Source organism: Coregonus lavaretus (genome assembly GCF_964263955.1).
Source record: "Coregonus lavaretus genome assembly, chromosome: 7".
NCBI lineage: Eukaryota > Metazoa > Chordata > Actinopteri > Salmoniformes > Salmonidae > Coregonus > Coregonus lavaretus.
Genome location: NC_139994.1, coordinates 25,832,983 through 25,858,913, shown reverse-complemented (window position 1 = coordinate 25,858,913; position 25,931 = coordinate 25,832,983). Strand labels below are relative to the sequence as shown.

The following is a 25,931-nucleotide window of genomic DNA, read 5'->3' as shown; positions in this document are numbered from 1 at the left end:
GAATGAATGAAGGGAAAGGCAATGAAGTAGTATTTAGAGAAAAGTAAGCAGGAGTGTTAAACTGATAAAAGCACTTCCTGGGTACATGACCTGTACACCCTTGTCCCAACTGTTGCATTGATAAAAGTTGTACCTCCCGTACATCAAGGCATCTGTTTGCTCACAGGAATGACTGCATTTTGGAGAGACAAGTTGTCCATTTTCCTACACACAAAAGCCCCCCACCAACGACTTAGCTTTCAAACATAAGACATGAGCAGATAATAAGTTATCCAAGCATGTAGCTCTTGAAACCGCTCTCTTCAATACTGAATACATGCTTGTGTTTGAGACTGAAAAAAAAAAGAAGTAATATTTTAAAAATTCACATAAATCAAGGAAGTTGACTTGTGATAGCGAGCTCATACTGTTCAAAACAAGGAGAAATAAAACAGTCCAACAGACAGAGGAATGAGAGAAACACTCCCATTATTTACATAATCTGCTCAAGGACAACCCTCTCTCTGGATTGGCCCGATGTCACGAACGTCAGGGTAAGGAGTAGACCAAGGCGCAGCGTTGCAGGCAAACATACTCATTTATTAATCGAAACGATATCAAAAACAACAAAAGACGGAAACGTGACAGTACATGGTATAACACAACCAACTCGAAACAAGAACCCACAAACACAAAGTGAAAACAGACAGTTTAAATATGGCTCCCAATCAGAGACAGCCAGCAAACAGCTGACACTCGTTGCCTCTGATTGGGAGTCACTTAGGCCAACACAGAAAACAACAACCTAGAACACCCAACATAGAAACAACCCACACAGAACGAACACACCCTGGCTCAACATACAGAGTCCCGGAGCCAGAGCGTGACACCCGAGTTATTCACAGGAATGCATCCGAGAGCCAACCAGAGGAACATTTGAGCATTCTTTAAATATGCAACCTAAGTTAACATAACATACAATAATAATAATGTGTTAATATACACATTTCGTTAGAGATTAAAGACTAACATTAGTGGAACAGCAATGTTGAGTTTTTGCATAAATCCATTGTAATGGTTTTGTAAATTTAACCACAGGTAGCCATTTTGGTTCAACATAACTGTCATCAAGTGCATGAGGCTCATTACTACATTAATGTTCCTTCAAGTATGGTGGTTTACAGAGTAAAACTAGAAAATATCTACATGATGCATGTTGGTATGACACAGTCGGCATATTCAAATGGTAAAATGTCCTGCCCTTTCCTGATGGTTTCACATACTAGACAGACTGTTGCATGGAGCTTATTCAGTAAGGACAAGAGTCCCTAGAGAATTGAACTGTGACGATAGAGAACAGTCTCTTTTCTATTCATTGCATTTCTATCTATAACACTAAGTGCGTTACAGATGTGCTCTACTGAATGAGCCCCAGTTGTCCAAAACCCAGATTGAAATGAAACTGCACCTGCTATTAAGGATGGGAACAAAAACACATACAACCAGCAGCTTTGCTGCATGCTTGGACCCCTAATAAGAGATTAGTTGGTCCTAGTTCAATTTTCCAGTTCAAGTTTAAACATCGTTCAAAACACATAAAAACCTTGGATTAAGGAGTTGTTTTCCAGACAGATAACACTCATACACCAATGGTTGTTATAGTCCTTTTTCCCCTCTCTTTGGGTTGGCTCATTCTTGATAACCACAGAACTTTCAGAGAACAAAGAAAATGTCCATTAGAAAACCTCAGCAATTGATATGTCTTGTGCTTTCGTTGTCGTTACATAGTGGTTTCTCAACTTCTCAAAGTCAATTTTGCTCTAAGAATCCATATTCTATATGTACTGCTTTGTGATGCTCTTGCACAATTGATCTACAGTTATTCATTTTTCATCCATTCTGAGAAAAGTCTTCTTGGCTCCTCTGAATATAGACCACTCCCACATTGCCCCTCCCCCTTTTCAATGAAGTACCTTCTCCGATATTGATACTTATCCTTTTCGTGTGTGATTTGAACTGTGCGTTATGCCTCGTTTTAGAACAGTCAATGCGGTAAATGTCCTATGGATAGGAGGACAAGAGGGAGAGGAGGTGCGGACTCCCCCTCCACAAGGCCAAAACAAGGAGGGGGTAAACAGTGGTCCGTCTAAGACAAAGAACATACCGAGTTTGCAAACAGGTCCTGTAGCACTAGTCTATACACAAGTCCATTTTCCTAAATGTGCTGCTATGGCAAGCACACATGCGTGAGTCCATATGCACATGTTCACCACCATCTTTATATGTATTTTTACTTGCTCTCCCATGTGGTTGTCCCATGTAGTAGAGTTTGGTGTCGAACTGTTCACATGATGCCGTTGGTGAAGTACTGGAAGCCGTCGTAAAGCTTGGTGGTGATGGAGCGCATGGAGCCATCCACCATCTGCTCCACCAGCACCTGTAGCTGCTCCTCCGTCAGGCTCATGTGGAAACGTTCCTTCAGGTAGCGGATGGTGCTGGAGCCATGGAAGCAGGGTAGGTGAGAGCCTGGTGGGGGAGGAGAGAGGGGAGACCCAGGGAGAGGGAGTCAGAGGAGTTGCAATCCCAAGACCACAGAGAAACCAGGCAGATAGATAATGTTTATGGAAAAACACCACAACACACTGGTCATGCTAATATACCGTTTTAGCTAACAGTACCTTGCTGCATGATCTCCACTATTTGGACCACCTTCTCCATGTGTTTGCGAGCAGCTATCAGGCCCTGGAGCATCAGCATCTTGTAGTAGTTGAACATGTCTCCATCCAGGCCTCCCATCACCTGAGAGAACCACAGACAACAGAGGTTAGTCTTTACACATAAAAAACCAACAGGTTATGCAGGCTACTGCAGCTAACCAGCAAACTCGCTAATAGCATCTTTGAACACTAACAAATGTATGCATTTATGCAGTGAACATTTTGTGAGGTTTCTAGCTAGATTGTATGATCAATTCCACAGTGTTCTCCAGTTTACACTTATATGACAATGCAAATTCGCATGCAGTATAATTCATTTGACTCACATCCACAAATTCGCTGGTGAGCTTAAAAGCGGAGGTCTCAAAGCCCAGGTTCCTGGGCGAGCTGGACAGGATGAAGCCAAAGTCAATGTGGATTATGTGGCCCTCCGAGTCCAGGAGGATGTTTCCATTGTGTCTGGGGAAAGACAGAAAGGAGATAAGAGGGATAGGGGAACTGAGTAAAGGGTAAAGGAATAGAGGAGAGGGTGGGATGTGGTAGTTGATATCAGACCACAAAAACTGTGTTTACACAGGCAGCCCAATTCTGACCTTCTGCCCAATTATTGGCAAAAGATCAGAATTGTGCAGCCTGTGTAAATGTAGCCAAACAGGCTCAAAGACAAAGGAAGCTAAGAGGGGAAATGGAACATGTGAGTAATGTAACGAGTGAAACTGAAGAGGGGTGAAAAGGGAGGGCTGCCCACCTGTCTTTAACCTGCAGCAGGTAGCAGATGAGACTGTAGCCGGCGCAGCTCTCCACAAAGTTGCACTGGGCGGTGAGGAAGGCCTCGGTGGTGTAGCTGCCGTGCTCCTGCAGGAAGTAGTCCAGCAGAGACAGCTGGCTCTGCTTCCTCACCTGGAGCACAGAAACATCATTTTGTATGAAATAGTAACAGACACAGTATTCCATTAGAAAAAGCTACCGACACGGCATTCCATTAGAATTAGCAACTGACACGAAATTCCAGTGCGTGATCAACCATTACTTAGATTATCAAAATCTTTCATCCCAAGAGGTACTGGATTACATAGCTAAACAACTCGGCTTGAAGTTATTGTTAGGCAACTTTGTCATGAGATTTCAAGTGCACAATTGGGTCCATCTCATTTTCTCTGCTCACCTGGTGCAGAGAGACAGCGTTCAGCACGGGCTCGATCATCCCGCTGTCCGATGACATCACCAGGATCTTATAGGGCTTGATCCACAGGGGGACGTGCTCCTGCTCCCAGATGGACTGGAGAGGAAAGGGGAGTAGTGGAGCGAATTAGTGATTGAATGAATGCTAATAAGAATAAATAATTCAGAGCATTTCTGTGGAATGGGACTCTACTGTGGAGAGTCAAGTACCTGTAGCTGGCTGAGCACCTGGAAGGCCAGTAGCTCTTGCCTCAGGTCGTCCCCACACTTCACGATGACCGACAGCAGCCGCCAGTTTGGCAGGTGACCGTAAGGGGAGCCCTCCCTTATCCGCCTGAGGGATGGAGAGAGCGGAAAGAAATAGTGAGACACAGCAAATGACTTTACAATGCCACAATGTGTTGTCTTCGCTGCACTAAGTGGGACAGACATGTATCCTCGGGTGGGGGATTGTGTATGCCCATCCATTTTGTCTCTTCTAGTAATTACACTGCTCAAAAAAATTAAGGGAACACTTAAACAACACAATGTAACTCCAAGTCAATCACACTTCTGTGAAATCAAACTGTCCACTTAGGAAGCAACACTGATTGACAATATATTTCACATGCTGTTGTGCAAATGGAATAGACAACAGGTGGAAATTATAGGCAATTAGCAAGACACCCCCAATAAAGGAGTGGTTCTGCAGGTGGTGACCACAGACCACTTCTCAGTTCCTATGCTTCCTGGCTGATGTTTTGGTAGTGGTAGCATGAGACGGAGTCTACAACCCACACAAGTGGCTCAGGTAGTGCATCTCATCCAGGATGGCACATCAATGCGAGCTGTGGCAAGAAGGTTTGCTGTGTCTAAGCGTAGTGTCCAGAGCATGGAGGCGCTACCAGGAGACAGGCCAGTACATCAGGAGACGTGGAGGAGGCCGTAGGAGGGCAACAACCCAGCAGCAGGACCGCTACCTCCGCCTTTGTGCAAGGAGGAGCAGGAGGAGCACTGCCAGAGCCCTGCAAAATGACCTCCAGCAGGCCACAAATGTGCATGTGTCTGCTCAAACGGTCAGAAACAGACTCCCTGAGGGTGGGGGTTGTGCTTACAGCCCAACACCGTGCAGGACGTTTGGCATTTGCCAGAGAACACCAAGATTGGCAAATTCGCACTGTGCTCTTCACAGATGAAAGCAGGTTCACACTGAGCACATGTGACAGACGTGACAGAGTCTGGAGACGCCGTGGAGAACGTTCTGCTGCCTGCAACATCCTCCAGCATGACCGGTTTGGCGGTGGGTCAGTCATGGTGTGGGGTGGCATTTCTTTGGGGGGCCGCACAGCCCTCCATGTGCTCGCCAGAGGTAGCCTGACTGCCATTAGGTACCGAGATGAGATCCTCAGACCCTTTGTGAGACCATATGCTGGCCCTGGGTTCCTCCTAATGCAAGACAATGCTAGACCTCATGTGGCTGGAGTGTGTCAGCAGTTCCTGCAAGAGGAAGGCATTGATGCTATGACTGAATCCAATTGAGCACATCTGGGACATCATGTCTCGCTCCATCCACCAACGCCACGTTGCACCACAGACTGTCCAGGAGTTGGCGGATGCTTTAGTTCAGGTCTGGGAGGAGATCCCTCAGGAGACCATCCGCCACCTCATCAGGAGCATGCCCAGGCGTTGTAGGGAGGGCATACAGGCACGTGGAGGCCACACACACACACTACTGAGCCTCATTTTGACTTGTTTTAAGGACATTACAGCAAAGATGGATCAGCCTGTAGTGTGGTTTTCCACTTTTTAATTTTGAGGGTGACTCCAAATCCAGACCGCCAAATCCAGACCGCCGTGTTTTTCTCTAGCTGGAGGTAAGCAGGAGGTAATCTTCTCATATGGTGTTGAGTAAAGCTTAACCATGTATTAGATCGTAGGTAGGTAGTTAGCTGTAGTTAGGTATTGTATTTATTATAGGTTAGTAATGTTGTTATTGTAGGTTTCCGTAGGTAATTGTAGGTTAGTATCGAAGCACGAGGCTAGCTAGCTAGCGGGTAGCTACTGGTAACGATTAGCAACGCTGGAGAGCTGGTTCCAATGTTAATGTAGTGCTAGCCAACGTTTAATTTTTTGCTTAACCATGTATTAGATCGTAGGTAGGTAGTTAGCCGTAGTTAGGTATTGTATTTATTATAGGTTAGTAATGTTGTTATTGTAGGTTTCCGTAGGTAATTGTAGGTTAGTATCGAAGCACGAGGCTAGCTAGCTAGCGGGTAGCTACTGGTAACGATTAGCAACGCTGGAGAGCTGGTTCCAATGTTAATGTGCTGCTAGCCAACGTTTAATTTTTTGCTGCGTTATGCGTTATGAAAGGAACTAGACACGGACTTGAATTATCTGTTTAGTGTGCTAACACACTCTTGGCAGTTTGTTGTAACCAAGTATTGATGCTAAATTGTGTGTTAATGGATGATGGCTTGCAAGTTAGCTACGGCGTCATAGCTAGGCATCGTGGGTTGTTGTGTGTAGTTACTGTGTCTTGGCAGTGCCGGCTGTAGCACGAAGCGAGCTACCTAGCCATTTTTTCGAACAGAGTCAGAGTCAACACAATAGCCATTGTGTGCCGGGTGTAGCACGAAGCTAGCTAGCTAGCCGTTCTTCAAACAAAGTCAACACAGTGGCCATTGCTAGCTACCCAACACGACCAGCTAACTGTACGGTAGTAGCTAAATACAATATACTTGTCCTAGCTAGCCAACGTCTAATCATTGCTGCGTCATGAAAGGAACTTGACACAGACACGAATGATCTGTTTAGTGTGTTATCACACTATTGGTGGTTTGTTGTGACCAAGTGTTGGTGCTAAACGGTGTGTTATTGTTATTGGATGCTAGCTTGCTAGTTAGCTATGGTGTCATAGTTGGCTAGCTGAATAAAGTGGGTTGAGTCTATTCCTTTAAACATTGAACCGCTGTGGTTCACAACAATTCTGATTTCTAAAGGCGGAAGTTGGGAGAGTTTTTGTTCGGGTGGTTCAGTGAAACAATTTTAGTTTCTGAGGTAGAAGTTTTTGGTGAGGGAGGCCCTGCTCTCTCCGCTCCCAGATGCTTAGCTCATTTCATTCCGATCTCCTCTGCATTTTTGTAGCCATTTGCTACAGCCTGTCAACTATGCCTCTGCCTATCCCTGTTCTCTCCTCTCTGCACAGGCTACACAAACGCACCACACCGCGTAGCTGCTGCCTCTCTAACCTGGTGGTCCCTGCACGCACCACCCACGTGGAGTTCCAGGTCGCAGGCAGCCTCTGGAACTGCCGTTCTGCTGCCAACAAAGCTGACTTCATCCCAGCCTATGCCAACCTCCAGTCCCTCGACTTCCTGGCGCTGACGGAAACATGGATCACCACTGAAAACACTGCTACTCCTACTGCTCTCTCCTCGTCTGACCATGTGTTCTCGCATACCCCGAGAGCATCTGGTCAGAGGGGTGGTGGTACAGGAATCCTCATCTCTCCCAAGTGGACATTCTCAATTTTTCCCCTAACCCATCTGTCTATCTCCTCATTTGAATTCCATGCTGTCACAGTCACTAGCCCATTTAAGCTTAATATCCTTGTCATCTATCGCCCTCCAGGTTCCCTTGGAGAGTTCATCAATGAGCTTGACGCCTTGATAAGTTCCTTCCCTGAGGATGGCTCACCCCTCACAGTTTTGGGGGATTTCAACCTCCCTATGTCCACATTTGACTCATTTCTCTCTGCCTCCTTCTTTCCACTCCTCTCCTCTTTTGACCTCACCCTCTCACCGTCCCCCCCTACTCACAAGGCAGGCAATACGCTTGACCTCATCTTCACTAGATGCTGCTCCTCTACTAATCTCACTGCAACTCCCCTCCATGTCTCCGACCACTACTTTGTTTCCTTTTCTCTCTCGCTCTCCTCCCACACTACTCACTCTGCCCCTACACAGATGGTAATGCGCCGCCGCAACCTTCGCTCTCTCTCTCCCACTACTCTCTCCTCTTCCATCCTATCATCTCTTCCCTCTGCTCAATCCTTCTCCCTCCAATCTCCTGATTCTGCCTCCTCAACCCTCCTCTCCTCCCTTTCTGCATCCTTTGACTCTCTGTGTCCCCTATCCTCCCGGCCGGCTCGGTCCTCCCCTCCAGCTCCGTGGCTTGATGACTCATTGCGAGCTCACAGAACAGAGCTCCGGGCAGCGGAGCGGAAATGGAAGAAAACTAAACTCCCTGCCGACCTGGCATCTTTTCACTCCCTCCTCTCTACATTTTCTTCATCTGTTTCTGCTGCTAAGGCCACCTTCTACCACTCTAAATTCCAAGCATCTGCCTCTAACCCTAGGAAGCTCTTTGCCACATTTTCCTCCCTCCTGAATCCTCCCCCCCCCCCCCCCCCCCCCCCCCCTCCTCTCTCTCTGTGGATGACTTCGTCAACCACTTTGAAAAGAAGGTTGACGACATCCGATCCTCGTTTGTTAAGTCTAATGACACTGCTGGTCCTGCTCACACTGCCCTACCCTATGCTCTGACTTCTTTCTCCCCTCTCTCTCCAGATAAAATCCTGCGACTTGTGACTGCAGGCCGCCCAACAACCTGCCCGCTTGACCCCATCCCCTCCTCCCTTCTCCAGACCATCTCCGGTGACCTTCTCCCCTACCTCACCTCGCTGATCAACTCATCCTTGACCGCTGGCCATGTCCCTTCCGTCTTCAAGAGAGCGAGAGTTGCTCCCCTTCTCAAAAAACCAACACTCGACCCCACTGATGTCAACAACTACAGACCAGTATCCCTTCTTTCTTTTCTTTCCAAAACTATTGAGCGTGCCGTCTTTAGCCAACTCTCTTGCTATCTCTCTCAGAATGACCTTCTTGATCCAAACCAATCAGGTTTCAGGACTGGTCATTCAACTGAGACTGCTCTTCTCTGTGTCACGGAGACTCTCCGCACTGCTAAAGCTAACTCTCTCTCCTCTGCTCTTGTCCTTCTAGACCTGTCTGCTGCCTTTGATACTGTGAACCATCAGATCCTCCTCTCCACCCTCTCCGAGCTGGGCATCTCCGGCGCGGCTCACTCCTGGATTGCGTCCTACCTGACCGGTCGCTCCTACCAAGTGGCGTGGCGAGAAGCTGTCTCCGCACCACGTGCTCTCACCACTGGTGTCCCCCAGGGCTCAGTTCTAGGCCCTCTCCTTTTCTCCCTATACACCAAGTCACTTGGCTCTGTCATATCCTCACATGGCCTTTCCTATCATTGCTACGCTGACGATACACAACTAATCTTCTCCTTTCCCCCTTCTGATAACCAGGTGGCGAATCGCATCTCTGCATGTCTGGCAGACATATCAGTATGGATGACGGATCACCACCTCAAGCTGAACCCTGGCAAGACGGAGCTGCTCTTCCTCCCGGGGAAGGACTGCCCGTTCCATGATCTCGCCATCACGGTTGACAACTCCGCTGTGTCCTCCTCCCAGAGTGCGAAGAGCCTAGGCGTGACCCTGGACAACACCCTGTCGTTCTCCGCCAACATCAAGGCGGTGACCCGCTCCTGCAGGTTCATGCTCTACAACATTCGGAGAGTACGACCCTGCCTTACACAGGAAGCGGCACAGGTCCTAATCCAGGCACTTGTCATCTCCCGTCTGGACTACTGCAACTCGCTGTTGGCTGGCCTCCCTGCCTGTGCCATTAAACCCCTACAACTCATCCAGAATGCCGCAGCCCGTCTGGTGTTCAACCTTCCCAAGTTCTCTCACGTCACCCCCCTCCTCCGCACACTCCACTGGCTTCCAGTTGAAGCTCGCATCCGCTACAATACCATGGTGCTTGCCTATGGAGCAGTGAGGGGAACGGCACCTCTGTACCTTCAGGCTCTGATCAGTCCCTACACCCAAACGAGGGCATTGCGTTCATCCACCTCTGGCCTGCTGGCTCCCCTTCCTCTGCGGAAGCATAGCTCCCGCTCAGCCCAGTCAAAACTGTTCGCTGCTCTGGCACCCCAATGGTGGAACAAGCTCCCTCACGACGCCAGGACAGCGGAGTCATTTACCACCTTCCGGAGACATTTGAAACCCCACCTCTTTAAGGAATACCTGGGATAGGATAAAGTATTCCTTCTAACCCCCCCCCCCGCCCCAAATTGTAAAGTGGTTATCCCACTGGCTATAGGGTGAACGCACCAATTTGTGAGTCGCTCTGGCTAAGAGCGTCTGCTAAATGACGTTAATGTGCCCTTGAGCAAGGCACTTAACCCTAATTGCTCCTGTAAGTCGCTCTGGATAAGAGCGTCTGCTAAATGACTAAAATGTAATGTAAATGTTGATAAATTTGATTTCCATTGATAATTTTTGTGTGATTTTGTTGTCAGCACATTCAACTATGTAAAGAAAAAAGTATTTAATAAGATCATTTCATTCATTCAGATCTAGGATGTGTTATTTTAGTGTTCCCTTAATTTTTTTGAGCAGTGTATATTTCTATGTACCAATCACCCACCTGACTTTCTCCTGCCAGGGCTCCTTGAGCGCCACAGCGGACGGGTCCTCCGGATCTTTCCGGAACGTTGTGGGGGTGTGGGCCAGGTTCTCTGATAGACGTCGCCTAAGACAAAAGAAACATGCGGTTGTAAAACAGCTATCCAGACCAAAACTCTATAACAAGAAAGTCTTAAAGAGAAACTACAAGCTAGCAGGGCAATTCTGTCAGGCAGTGACCCTGTACCTGATGTCGCCAGCGGCGATGAAGACAGGCTCCTTGCTCTCCGTGCTGGTGATGCTGTCCACAGAGAACTGGGAGATGTTGTCACTGCTACTGGTGTGGCCTTCTGGGAGCTGAAACCATAGAAGGACCCCAGAGTTAAAAGTACATTCATATCTGATTCACCTCCTCCTTCCCCAACAACCTAGTCATCAAAATGTGACTTAAAGTCAGACGGTGCCACCATGTGGTTGCCATGGGTACCCACCTCCACTTCCAACTTGCCGATGTCATCCACTGCCCAGGCCTCGTCGTCGTTGTCGTAGTTGGGCACGGTGGAGAAACTGCCGGCGCGCTGCTCGGCTGTGATGCCAACGCACTCCGGGAGGAGGTTGTCCACAGAGCGGGCGCTGCGGATGCATGTCTCCGGGATGCGCAGGGGAATGCCGGACGTCTCGAACCTCTCGCACTCCAGCACCTCCACGTAGATGATGTACGGGGCCTGAGAGGAAGGGGAGAATGAAGAGGTCACTGGAGTTCTAGACCTATTTTTGTAAGGTACATTTATGCAGGAAGTCCCATTGACAAAGAGCATTGGGGCCCACTCCATCTAAACTCCAGGCTCCTCAGAAATAAATAACAAACTAACAAATGAGTTAACTAATTAATCGTGTCAAACTACTAGGCATTCTGGTCACCTTGTTTTTGGAGCCTGTTGTGTGTGTGTGTACCTCCTTATACATGTGTATTACAACAAGTTGCCTCACCTTATCTTTGGAGTTGAGCACCACGGCCTGTGTGTGGGGAACGCGCACCACGTGGTGGTCGAAGGCTGCAGTGGGCAGCCAGACGCGGGCTGGCAGCTTGTGGTTGAGCTGTGACAGCTCTGAGATGAGCTGCCAGGTCTTCTGCTCCTTGGTGGGCAGCGTGGCCAGCCGCTTTCCGATGCCCATCAGAGACTTGATGAACTCCCTCTGCAGCGTCAGGCGCAACGGCTACAGAGAGGAGGAGCGAGGTTAGGAGGAGGAGAGATGGTTAGAATCTAGATCAAGACAGATGTCTTTTTGTGTTCTGAAGACATTTACAACAAGCTACAGCAAATAACAAGTGGCACATCTTTTTTTTAGGGTCCTTCCATGAATGACTACACACACACAAAAAAAAAAAGAGGCTGAGAAAGGAGGGAGGAAGATGGGTATGATGGGAATTGAAAGAAGGATGTTTTAGGAGCGGAATCTGAAGAGAAAACCAAGGGGAAGTATAAGACTAAGAATGCATGGGCACAGGGAGAAAGAAGCAAATAAATTAAATTATGTCAACCCATTGCAGTACCACATTCCAGCACCAGAGATCAGTACCACAATGGTTAAAATGAGAGACTTGAGCGAAACCCAGATACCAAACAAGCTCTTGGGCCTTGGAGATGTTTAGTCAACTTATGGTGTCCAATATCTTCATATTTAAAGTATGAGCAATATTCAATACCATTATAGTAGGTCAAAGTACAAATCTAGGAAGTCCTTTGTTCTACAGTCCACCATTAAGGCTACTTTGAAATTAGATAACATCTCAATCATAAGGTTACTATATAAAGAAAGTACTTACATTTTGTTTTGTTATGGAAACAAGTTCCAATTAAGTAGGCTAACATATGGGACAGTTAACATTTTTGTTAAAATACTTAACACACAAGAAAAAAAGGTTAATTTGTTAGTTCTTAGTTAAAGGTAGACTCAGTGAAATGTATGTTGCCACGAGCAGCACCGCAGATATTGAGATGAGCGAGATAAAATACTTTGCTCACACAGTCGCACTGTTACAGCATGGTAGCCAAGGGACCAAAACAGCGGAGAAGTTGAGCCTTGCACTTCAACACTCTTAGTTGTTGTGGAAATTGACCCACTATGCTGTTTACTTTCTGCATCTACGTCATCCCACTGAGTCTACCTTTAATACCAGGTAGGCCAATTTTTGCCACATGAACTACTGCCAGTGGCGTATTTGTTGCTTAGGACTACCATGTAAAATGTGTAAACGTGTGTAATTATGACTGACTTTGACTGACTCTCCTTCAGTAAAGGTTACTCCAGGTGTCTTTACATTTAGCTGAGTCTCCCCATTCCAAAACTCCCAGAAGCATTTTTCAAAAACATGAAGCAAGTTATCCGATTACAGAGAGAAAAACAACACAAGGGGTTGAGACCATTGCACTACATGCCAATGTCCATACTTTTATACCACAAAGAAATCATGCCCAATGCATACATGTGCTAGTTGGTGTGGACATTGAAACAGAGCCTAGAGGTGGCGTTGACACACAGATTAGGGCTAGGGCTGTTGCGGTGACCTTATTACCGCCAGTCACGAGTCGTGACCGCAGTTAAATTCCCGTTGGTAAAGGTACTCCCAATCCAAAACTGCGCAAATGAACGGTGCTGATGGATAGCCTACCAAACTTGCTAATGGCCTGGAACTCAGTGCTCTATTGTCCCTCTAATCACATCATGATTTAATTTGAATAATCTGAATGATGAGGACAAATAATTATGGGAGTTACAGTTCCTGTTCCGAAATGGACACGGGAAAGCCCCGGACCCAATATGCATACATTTTTAAAAACTCTCCCGAAAGGACAACTGGTCTGATCCGAGTGAGGGAAGCAGCAGAAAAGCCAATTGTTTTGCTACTTTATTCAACCGGACCCATGGGAGGGGAGAGAGCGAGAGCGAGGCTGTTAGGGAGTGGAGGCCGTTCGGTGTGTGTGTGAATGTATGAGTAAGCACCATGAGCCTGAGAGAGAGACCGCAACCACTGTTAACTTCTTGCTAGTTATTTATCATCCAATCCGATTATTCAGTACCTGTCTTGACTGTATCAAACTGAGAGAAGCTAGCTAACTCGGCTAATTGAGCCTAGCCATAACATTACTGCGCTTTTCACCGTCCTACAGTTAGCCTACACATAACTCCACTCAGACTATAGCGTAAATAGCAGCATACCCGTTGGCTTTTGGTCGTGTTAGCCTCTCATTTCACTTTTAATTCCATCTTCCATTGATTAGATCTCCCCCTCTCCAAATCATCAATATATAGAGTTGCATCATGCAGCCCTTTATGTTTTGATTTCTAAGACATTCCCTGGTTTATAAGCCTATCACAACTAAATCAATAATGGATTTTATTGTGATGGCTATATTAAAAATGTACTTTGACTTTTTAAAATCTAGATGTTCCAAAAGCGCGCTAAACATGTTTATGTTACTTAACGGTCAATTACCGTGAGACCGGCAGTCATTTGCATGACAATTACCGCCTGCCAAAATTTCATGACCGCCACAGCCCTAGTTAGGCCTATTCAAAACCACAGATTTTCCAGGACGAGGAACCTGTATTTCATAGCATTTCCTTGGTCTTTTTGTGTTGACAGGCAAACCAAGCAGCTTCCTTAGCATTCTACTTTTGTAGTCAAATGTCAAAATGCCTTTCCTGTGAAGAAGTGTATTTTCTGGATCATGACCAAACGTCATGACTTCCTGACATCACTTCCAGAGTGGACAGGACGTTCTGTTGAGGAAGGGTCCCCGAGTGTTACTGGGATCGGATTTCCCTATTCAAAACAACTGATTCTGGACCCATGCTTAACGATGCAAAATAATTGGTGTTCCAAGTGGCTGGGTAACACTTCCCAAAATGTAATTCATAGATTTGAAAAGGTAGAGTGGATATCTGCTCTATCATATAGAGTCGAGTCCTGTTAGGGCTGGCACAATTACCGTATATATTTTACCTTTATTTAACTAGGCAAAGTCAGTTAAGAACATATTCTTATTTACAATGACGGCCTACACCAGCCAAACCCAGACGACGCTGGGCCAATTCTGCACCGCCCTATGGGACTCCCAATCACAGCAAGTTGTGATACAGCCTGGAATCGAACCAGGGGGTCTGTAGTGACACCTCAAGCACTGAGATGCAGTGCCTTAGACCACTGCGCCACTCGGTTATGGATGAAGCCGGCACGAAAATAAAATAACCCGTCTTTTTTTTTGTGGAACAACTATTCATGGACTCAACAACATGATGAAACTTTGCTCCTTGCTGAAACAAGCAAGGTGTTGTAGCAAACGAGTCTTCTGCTCTATTGCACTCCATTGTAAAGTGCAAGGGTGACAATATACACTACATTCCCAAAAGTATGTAGACACCTGCTTGTCAAATATCTCATTACAAAATCGTGGGCATGTTGGAAGATGTTGGAACATTGCTGCGGGTACTTGCTTCTACTCAACCACAAGAGCATTCGTGAGGTCGGGCACTGATGTTGGGAGATTAGGCCTGGCTCGCAGTCAGCGTTCCAATTCATCCCAAAGGTGTTCGATGGGGTTGAGGACAGGGCTCTGTGCAGGCCAGTCAAGTTCTTCCACACCGATCTCAACAAACCATTTCTGTACAGACCTCGCTTTGTGCACAGGGGCATTGTCATGCTGAAACAGGAAAGGGCCTTCCCCAAACTGTTGCCACAAAGTTGGAAGCACAGAATCGTCTAGAATGTCATTGTATGCTGTAGCGTTAAGATTTCCCTTCACTGGAACTAAAGGGCTTAGCCCGAACCATGAAAAACAGCCCCAGGCCATTATTCATCCTCCACCAAACTTTACAGTTGGCACTATGCATTTGGGCAGGTAGCGTTCTCCTGGCATCCGCCAAACCTAGATTAGTCCGTCGGACTGCCAAATGGTGAAGCATGATTCATCACTCCAGAGAACGCGTTTCCACTGCTCCAGAGTCCAATGGCGGTGAGCTTTACACCACTCCAGCCGACACTTGGCATTGCGTATGGTGATCTTAGGCTTGTGTGCAGCTGCTCGGCCATGGGAACCCACTTCACGTTGCTTCCAGAGGCAGTTTAGAGACAGACGATTTTTATGCGCCATGCGCTTCAGCACTCGCCGGTCTCGTTCAGTGAGCTTGTGTGGCCTACCACTTTGCGGCTGAGCCGTTGTTGCTCCTAGACGTTTCCACTTCACAATAACAGTACTTACAGTTTACCGGGGAAGCTCTAGCAGGGCAGGAATTTGACAAACTGACTTGTTGGAAAGGTGGCATCCTATGACGGTGCCACGTAGAAAGTCACTGAGCTCTTCAGTAAGGTAATTCTACTGCCATGGTTTGTCTATGGAGATCACATGGCTGTGCTAAATTGTATACACCTGTCAGCAACAGGTGTGGCTGAAATAGCCAAATCCACTAATTTGAAGGTGTGTCCACATACTTTTGTATATATATATAGTGTATTTGACCGCAACTGGATCCAAATAACTGAAAATGTAATTCTCATGCTGATTAGATTTTCAAATATGTAATGCATTTCAGGAGTCTAGCCTAAAATGAGCAATTAGCTGTAGGATACTTTCCGGAATGTACCTGTATAGACAGTAACTGCTCACCCAATAGACATGTAACCAAAGTACACGTTGCTGATGACAACTGCCTTGGGGATAGAGTCGACAGGGAGACCGAGCCTGAGGCTTGGGTTACCTGCAGAACACAACAAGGTGTGGCAGAAATGCATTTTCTCTGTGTGCATGTACGTCAGCAGTAGAGCAGACGTCCTTTGCACTTGTTGTCCAGGTGATTGTTGAACACAGGGCGACGTGTTAGAATACCATTTTGTAAGGGCGGAGCTAAAATCGGGTGACAACGCATAGCTCCTCTGTACTAGCCTATCTGATGAGGAAGTCAGTCTAAAGACCTACAACTGATTTTACAGCAGTCAAATCAATGTTGAGGCATTTGCCTGCCACCGAACGTCTTTATGTTCAAGTGAATAATGCTGGGCCCGACATTGATGCTTGACCGAACGGATAAGTAAAAAATAATAAATCACGCTAAAAATCTAACAATTATGCTACCCCAATCAGAATTTGATCAAAGTGTCCTCTGTTATTGTAGGCCTACAGGCACGATTGGTCTTTCAATCATGCAGTCGCAAGATGTGTTTTTGAGATCAAAGCGAGACTAGCTCCACGTGAACATGTTGATATTGATTGCTAGTTAGTGAGCTATTTACCCAGTTATAGCCAATTTTTGGTCAGCAATGAAAATCTTGGAAAAGTCATGGTGTGTCCATCACCTGCATGTGTTCAGGTGGGCAGTGGCCAGAGGAGAGAGAGGGTGAGAGACAATGCGCAGCAGGTAAAATAATGATATCGCCTATAGACTTAACTAGATAGCCATTTCAAAACATAGTGAGTGGCTGGTTCTCGCTAGTTAACTATTAGCATGTATTAATGTCATTGTCATGTCAGATGTCCTATATCCAGATAAACTTTCCACCGGCACTCACGTATAACCGCAAATGGCCGACATGCAGTTGATACAGGTGTGTTGATGAAACCAATATTGCATACTCCGGTTGTAAAACAGTCTCTCAAACGCTCAGAATTTGCTAGGATTCTCCTCTATTCAATACTGGCCATGTAATTCTGACAAATATATACACACACATATATATACACACACACACACTACTGTTCAAAAGTTTGGGGTCACTTAGAAATGTCCTTGTTTTCAAAAGAAAAGCAATTTTTCGTCCATTAAAATAACATCAAATTGATCAGAAATACAGTGTAATACGCGCTTTCTATTCTGGTTAGAGCGCTGTTCTGTGAAGGGAGTAGTACACAGCGTTGTACAAGATCTTCAGTTTCTTGGCATTTCTCGCATGGAATAGCCTTCATTTCTCAGAACAAGAATAGACTGACGAGTTTCAGAAGAAAGTTGTTTGTTTCTGGCCATTTTGAGCCTGTAATCGAACCCACAATTGCTGATGCACCAGATACTCAACTAGTCTCAAGAAGGCCAGTTTTATTGCTCCTTTAAAATCAGCACAACAGTTTTCAGCTGTGCTAACATAATTGCAAAATGGTTTTCTAATGATCAATTAGCCTTTTAAAATGATAAACTTGGATTAGCAAACACAACGTGCCATTGGAACACAGGACAGATGGTTGCTGATAATTGGCCTCTGTACGCCTATGTAGACATTCCATTAAAAATCTGCCGTTTCCAGCTACAACATTAACAATGTCTACACTGTATTTCTGATCAATTTGATGTTATTTTAAAAATGGACAAAGAAAATGCTTTTCTTTCAAAAACAAGGACATTTCTAAGTGACCCCAAACTTTTGAACGGTAGTGTATATAGAAACAGAAATAATTTGTGTAAAGCGACAGCTGCATCTGTAGTTAAACTGCTCATGTATGTTTACATTGAATCCCACTCTGGGGGGGAAATGGTACTATCTGAATCCACCACAGTGCCCCAGCCCGGCGGCTATGTTGCCAAGACTACGCGAGGTGGGCAGGAAGAGGGAAGTATTGTGGCGGAGAGGGCATACCTGGGCACTGACAGCTGAGCCCAGACTGTAAACAAAAAAGGGCTGTAATGCAACACCCACCCAATCTGCACTGCGGGGGTGGTCCCACTCACATTACAGCGCGGCTCAAAATTGTGGACATATTTCACAGCATTCTTCTTCCTCTTCACTGTGATTGGTGGCTCTTGGTTTTTCCTCACTGTTGCAATCCAGCCAGAGGCCAAGTAAAAAGATCAAAACAAAATTAGTCAGGTCAGTCCTTAGGCCAATAACCAGGACTAACAAGATGGCGTGTGAAGCCTTATCAATAAGGACTATCAGTACAGTATTTATTATCAAAGCAAAATGGACTGCTTGGCATCCAACTAGTGATCACTGTGTACTAATACCACAGAGTTTCTAAACCCAGAGGCGCAACACGCGAGACTTCCCATAATGCTTGCGAAGCAGACTCAGCAGACCAGACCAGGGTTTGGTAAGTTAATGGGAGAAGTGAAAAATGTATTCTTAGTTGTTAAGTTTCTCGAAATCTAAATGCAACACAGATTCAAGCTAGGCTTAAGTAGCGGAAACTGTCATTACTACAACCTCATGAAAGTGACAGGTTTTTATTTGACAAAAACTTTGATATAAAGTTGTTTTTGTTGAAAATAAAAACCTGTCACTTTCATTAGGTTGTAGTAATGACAGTTTCCGCTACTTAAGCCTAGCTTGAATCTATGTGCCTTTGATTTGACGGCCTAAACGACCGTTAAACCCGACGATGTGTTTCTGCACATGAGCTTAGCTAGCTAACGTTGCCAAAACATCACCTACAAGCGTGATCGGGGATTTCTATTGGAGAAGCAGTTTCTGCCCATCTTTGCTAATACATCCTAAAGAGCAAAGTCAATAAAGCGAAGTGCCCTTGAACTCCTTTGGGCTGTTGGTTGCATTCTGTGGATTGTTAATGTGCTCCACCTGCCCTACAGGATTCTTCACAGCACAGACACAGATTAAACAGGGATCACTGGCCACAACAACATCAGCAGGGAGGTTTGATGCAGGCATACGTGGGGAAGGGAGGGAAGGAAAACAGAGTGAGGGAGAGCGAAAGAGAAGGAGAGGAGATTAGCTGAGAGAGGGATGGGTAGAGGATTTTTAAAAAGGATGACAAAAACAGGCACAAAAAAACAGAATAGAGAGAGGTGAGAGAGAGACTAGAGGTGAGAGGAAACATTGGTAGTAGGGAGAAAATGCATAACACAGCAAGATGCCTGGGAGAGTCCAAGAAAGCGTTGAACGAGGGGAGAGGGACCATCTTTCTGCTATAGTTCAGGACCTTGTCCCATCTAAAACTACCCAATTTGATTTCTCATAAAATAACTGATCCCCTGATGAGAGAGAGAGAGGGCTGACAGAAGGTTGCAAGCCAGACAATCAGTGAGACCGAGAGAAAGGCCAGACAAGAGGAAGCAGAAAACTTCCACCAGAACCATATCACTCGTCAACACTGACACAAATCCTGCCCCAACACAAACATGCTCACAATAGCATCTGCTAAACAATCTAATGTCTGCAATGATAGAAAGTGACCCATTTTTTCACCAAGCTCTCCATTCGAGAGCGACCCACCCTCAACCTCACTCTGACACCAGCTGCAGAGCAATCTGGCTGAGAAGTCCAGCCAAAAAGGAGAGGGAGGACACTGCACGCCCAAAACAATAGGGAGGGAACTCTGGAGATGTGGGACAGATGCTACCTAACCCCACCCCCTTCTTTATTAGTTAGACTGAGGGTAGTCTGGCTAGACCATAGAAAGAGCTGGAATAACGCTCTTCAATGTCCAAAACTCGTACTCCTGGGCTCCCAAAGAATGTTCAATTTTGACAGAACAGTTTTTGCACAAGTAATATTATTGTGAGACATGGAAGATGAGCCTGCAAGTCGCAAGCAAACGCTGCACCTGCGAATAATAAAAAGTATTGCTGACTCAGCACACTCCAGCATGGCTGATCCAAGTTTCCCTTGCTGAATCCCACAGTGTTCTGTAGGACAACCATTTACTACTGACACACAGATGGAGAAAAACTTGGTATTCAGGTTACTCAGGGTTTCCTGTGCTTTATCATCCATAGGGACTATAAAAGAGAACATGTATGCAACAGGCCTACTATTAAAGATTAAAAACGTACAAAGACATTCTATACTCTACAACTCTGATCCCACTCTCCCTTCCCTCTTTTTGTATGACAAAATATGTTAAAAAAGGTACTCACCTCATCGTAGCCGCTTTCCACCTTGGGGTTGCTGGCTGTTCTCCTGAGGCTACTCCCCAGGCTTGTGCAATGCGTGGCGTCCGACTTGGATCGCTGATGTGTCCGCTTGGAAGGCGAGAGGTAGGCATCGGCAGGGATGATTTGGCTTTCGGGGGCCGGGGGCGGCTCCACGGTGTGCCGCTGGTGGTGTCGAATGTGGGCAACGTCCCGCAGCCCAGGGCTGGCGTCCGCAGCACCGGCGGGACCCACACCTTTAGAAGCTGAGTGGGGCTTTAGTTCGTCTGAGAGGATTAGCTTGCGCAGCTTGGTGCCGCGCGAGTGGCGCTGGGTAGAGATGTGCATGTCGGAGGAGTAGGCGCCGAGCAGCCATGCCGTCTGCAGGGAGAAGGCAATGCTCTGGCGGCAGCGGTGCACCACGTAGGGCCGGATGGCGTCGCCCATATCCTCGTCCATATAGGAGATGCAAAAAAGTTTGGTTAAAATTTGAGCTAAAGTTAAAGATGACTATATGGGAGTAAGAGAACAAGAGTCCCATTTAAAGGTCCAATGCAGCTGTTTTATCTCAATTTAAAATAGTTTCTGGGTAACAATTAAGTACCTTACTGTGATTTATTTTAAATTAAAATGGTCAAAAAGAAACTAATAGCTTCTTAGCAAAGAGACATTTCTCAAGCAAGAATTTTGATAGGACTGTCTGGGAGTGGTGTGAGTGGGGAGGGGAAAACTAGCTGTTATTGACAGCGGTTTGGAGGTGTGATGTCACCAGGCAGGCCAACATTTCGTCTCACCACCATAGAATGACATTTCAGGCGTCTTTTAAAATGGCTCTTACACTAAAAACGGCATTGTAATCTTTCAGAATTTCACTGTTATTCCAACCTCAGTGTGGAATATATATAAAACACAGGAAAATCATGTTGACTACACTAAGGTTTTTAAGCAAACCTGGGACTTGAACCAACTATGAGAAGTCGGCATTTGATTTACAGTACTTACGGAAAAAAGGTCAGTTCAGGCGGTTACTGCAGTTTTGCGAAGGTCGGATATACAGGCCCTTTTGAAGTAGCTTCAGGGGGAGGGAATTTCAGCAACACACTACAGTACTAGACCACACCTTGAAGTCTTAATCGTCGCCACTTCTTGCTTTGTATTTAATTTGTCATGTCAGTAAAGGAAAATCTAAACAAACTCATGGTGTCCAATGACTAATTTGTCTGGTGAATGTCATTCATTATTTCACAATTGACTCATTCAACCAATATGTAATGATACTGTACACAGCTGGTTTTATATCTGTTGTTTTTACCTGCCAAGCTCCATTTTCTAATTCTTGTGGAAACGTTTTTGAATGTTCTTAAAGGGTTACAGTGGAACCGGACACTAAAATGGAAGTTACTCACGCATACAAACACACATATTTATTTTCCACTTGTTGCAGGACCATTGCAGTTTTTCCAAAACCAATCATAGGTTTTTCTTCCCTTGCAGCCTCTTCTCTTCTGGCTGCCTTTGTGTTCTTTGGTTTCCACCTTTCTCATATCTTCCTTTGTCTTGAGGTCCTCCTGTTTCTTCTAGTCAGCTTTAATCCGTTTCTGTGTAAGTTTGTCCCACTCGTTCTCACTCTTAAAAGCAGCCAGATACTTGTTTCTGACTACCTTGACCCATTTCTCCTTTATGAAATCCTTCTGGGCCTTCTTAAACTTCATATCTTTGTGATGCCTCTTTTGTCCCAACTTCTTGTTCTTCTCCTACTTCTGTCTCTCATTTTCCATCTTTTTCTGCTCCATCTTTGATGGCTCTTTCCATGACAGACCAGGGGAAAGCTATTATCCTATTGATGTCACTTGTTAAATCCACTTCAAATCAGCGTAGATGAAGGGGAGGAGAGGTTAAAGCCTGGAGACATGGATTGTGTATGTGTGCCATTCAGAGGGTCAATGGGCAAGACAAAATATTTAAGTGCCTTTGAACGGGGTATGGTACACTGATACGTTCTCATACTTACAGCTATACATACTCACACTTTCATACTCACATTCACACACGAACCCCACCTTCAACTGATCTGATCACATACAAGGCCCCTGGATAGGCAATCGAGTAGGCTACTTCCTTACATCAAACTAGATGTAGCTCCAACGCTGATGTGCTCTGGCATTTGCAGGACAGAGCGTACTCACCAATTCTTTCCCTCTCACTGTTTATTCTCTTCCCCTTGCGCCTTATCGCTCTATATTTGTATCTGTTTATGCAACCTATCTTCCTTGGCCATGCATGTATGTGATAGAGACAGAGATACTAATACTTTATGGGAATTAACCCTGTTCTTAGAATCAGCACTGTAGAACATAGCGTGTATAATAAGTATAGTGTTAATTGCAGTGTAGCCTAGGTTGCCTCTGGCTATGAATGTTTATGTACTTGTATCAGTACATTTTTGGCTAATAACATAGACCTAACAATTATTGTAAATGTGTGTTTACCTTGTGTTATAATAACCTATTTTCAATTTAAATGATAGGACTGACTGAAAAGCTGACTTCCTCCATTATAGGCTCCTGGTTGTAATTATTACATGTGTAAGCCCACAACAGCATTGCTGTTAGATAGCTTCATTTATTTAGTTAGCTATACGAAATTAATAATAGCCTAAAACTTATATTAGCTGTATGGCTAGCTTTATTCAAAATAGCAGAACATACCTGCCAGGCGACAAGTCAGCTCTCCCGCGCTGCCTCTCTTTACGCGAAAATCGTCATGCAGACTTGTGCCCTCATGGAGATTCCGTGCAGTGGATAATTAATACTGAGGTATTAATTTGTGATACTTCACTAGGCTAAAACAAGGTTTACTCGTTCATTCGTGTCGGTCAACCACTGAAAACATAAATGTGTCAAACTTTGTCTGCCTCTTCTTATCCATTTGGTGGAATTTCAACCATGCTCCCCTGTCTTCTCTGCTTCCCACCCCTCCTCGTGCACTTCTCCAATCCTTCCTCTCAGTCTCACAACAAGAGGATAATGCTAGCGTCTCGTTTCCCCTAGCAACCAGTTGCTATAGGAATATTCCTTAGTAATTAAAAGTGTTGATGATGATGATGAAGAGTCCAGATGTATGACCACGATAGTTAGATTAGGCTAGTTATTCAATCAAACACATTTATTTTACAATTATAGACCCCTAACCTAGGAAGAAATGTGTCTCTTATAAATGTCTGTGTGCAGTTACAGGTAGCATACTCCAAAAACTAGAGAAAATTCGACAAAAAATATATTAAATCCACCTTTTGCACAGTCCTCGGCATTTTAGCTGTGCACATCTCACATTTCCCAACACCGTTGCAGTAACTAGTCGTTTCTATGCGAAGCGGCTGCGGCCGCTTGTAGAAGTAGCCTTAACGACAGCACTTCCCACAGTGCGACCAAAAGAAAGATCTACACATATGCAAGAGGTATTTATCGCTCAATACAAAAAGTGGATTTAATATTTTTCTGAATATTCTCAGTTTTTTGGAGTTCCACCTGCAACTGCACACAGATGTTCATAAGAGACAAGTTTCTTCCGAATCGAGAACAGAGAAAGTATCGCCAAGGTTTGTAAAAAAATATCCTGATTATGGTAAACAGCAGCCTATGCAAGATCTCAGATGAGCTTTAGCTCTGCCACTGAGGTTCGTGTTTACATGGCTATCTAGCAGTAACGTTAGAGGCTTTGATTCAGTTAGTCTACTGGGAGGAGAAGATTTGTCTTTCCCCAGGATACCCTTGCTTGTGGAGATAATGCTAGCAACCGAATGCTTTAATAAAGGATGAAGGTATAGTAGACCCAAGTAGCCTATTGTAAACTGTAACACATCTCACAATTAGAGTAACATGCAATTGTATCATTGGGGACATCACACTTTGTGCTATAGAGTATAGACTGTTGGGTTTAACAACATTTCCAAAACTCCATACCTGATCATAGGCTTTTGTTTTGAAATGTGTATGCCAGTAATGTTAATTTTATCACCAGCACTTTTGGAACCATAGCACCACTGTAGCTATATAATCCAACCACCTTGACTGATGACTGTCAATTCCTGCTGGAAGTTTCTAACTTTCACAGACTAACCAACCTTTTCTAACTTTCACAGACTGACCAAACTTTTTTCACAAACGTTTTTAGAGTAAGATTGTTGGTCATGAAGATGTCCCTTTCCTAAAATATTGTAGCAAACAAGGGGCGGGGAAGCGAACCCAGGTTACATGCGTGAAAGGCACACACCCTACGCATCGCTCCAACAGATTTAACCCACTTGGTCAGAATTGTAATGTGGCTCACTGTATTAGCGAGGCTCACTACACCGTTTCGACCACTTTGACCACCAATATGCAACCTACAGTTTTTTAGAGAGTGTCGTGTCTGTTGTTCGTGGCTATTGCTGTCAACAAGGAGTCCGCTTAGGCTGCACCGTGTTTAGAGTCTTTTATTAAAATCACGAGGTTACAGCATAAGTTACAGACCCGCGGTGTCTGGAGGAGCACCGTCCCAAAATAATCTGAATGCTCCTGACTTTTCCTTTGTCTAACCCATACTTATAAACAATGGCAATAAATGGGTTGCTCCCTTTTTCATCCAATCACCGGTCTCCCCTGGGGCGTCACCCTCCAACTGCTACATTCAAACCAAGATAAACAGTTCTTCTTTGTCCCTCAAGACTAGTCATAATCTTCATACATGACATATCCCCCCTTCGAGACTAAACAGTCTCGAAAACAAACAGAATAGGATTATGACAAGTGACAATTTATCTTATTGAATATCTTTAACATTAAACCAAAAACATTCTTCTCTAGAGTGTAAATACCTTTCTATGAAATATGAATAACTGTTTATGAAGTGTGAATACATTACTATGAAATATGAACAAATCTTTATGGAGTGTAAGAGCGAAAAATTGTCCGGCAGCCATCTTTACAGATATCCATCCATCAATCAAGACAGTAAAATTATCTCACGGTCCCTCTGTCCCAGGCAACCACCTAGATACTCCAGATAAACTCATAAACCATGTAAATGCATTTGAAACTATGATGCAATTAAATACACATGTAAGCCCCTGCAAACAAAATCCTATCCAAAAAATATCCACTCTAAGGCTGGTCAACCCATTGGACCCTATAGTGGACCTCGCCCTGCCTAGACCCCCTGTCCCTAAGCATCACCGAAATAAACAAAAACATCTAAGATCCCCACATGTATTCAATAACATCAAATATCCTTCTACAAAAATTAATCCCCAAGGCTATGACACAAATTATGTATTACACATGCAAATATGTCTATATTTCATTGCAGACACTGGAATGTAGTCCACTACACTTCATCTCCCCGTAGTCTCGACTTCCAATGGATTGTTGATGATGGAATCGTAATCTCTCCACACCTTTCTTGTTTCATCTCCTCCAGTCATTGTCCTTTCACATTGTCCTTGTTTGAGTATTTCAATCTCCACATGTTCCCCCAAATGCTTCTGGAAGAAAATAAAAAAACCCAAACAGTATCTTTTGCAAAACAACACTTTCAAATTGAACATCAATATCAACTAAGAATATAGAAATGATATATAAATGATGTATGAATCACATTAACCCACTTCCCCCCTTTGATTCATAAAATCATACTAAAATCACACTAATATTGAAAAAAAAATTGAAAAATGATCAAAACATCAAAAATGA

The 25,931-nt window shown here is 44.9% G+C and overlaps 1 protein-coding gene across 1 annotated transcript; it reads right to left on the bottom strand.

Moving 5' to 3' along the window:
* Positions 1-2,284: 2,284 nt before the first annotated feature.
* On the bottom strand, positions 2,285-20,661 carry LOC311132170 (phosphatidylinositol 4-kinase beta-like; the record flags this gene model as incomplete). The annotated part of the gene is made up of 11 exons (XM_084165390.1): positions 2,285-2,505; positions 2,658-2,778; positions 3,023-3,155; positions 3,445-3,596; positions 3,862-3,975; positions 4,089-4,212; positions 10,370-10,474; positions 10,595-10,704; positions 10,839-11,072; positions 11,338-11,565; positions 20,209-20,661. The coding sequence occupies 11 exons, from the start codon at positions 20,659-20,661 to the stop codon at positions 2,324-2,326; spliced, it is 1,956 nt and encodes a 651-aa protein (XP_084021516.1). The 3' UTR covers positions 2,285-2,323.
* Positions 20,662-25,931: the final 5,270 nt, after the last annotated feature.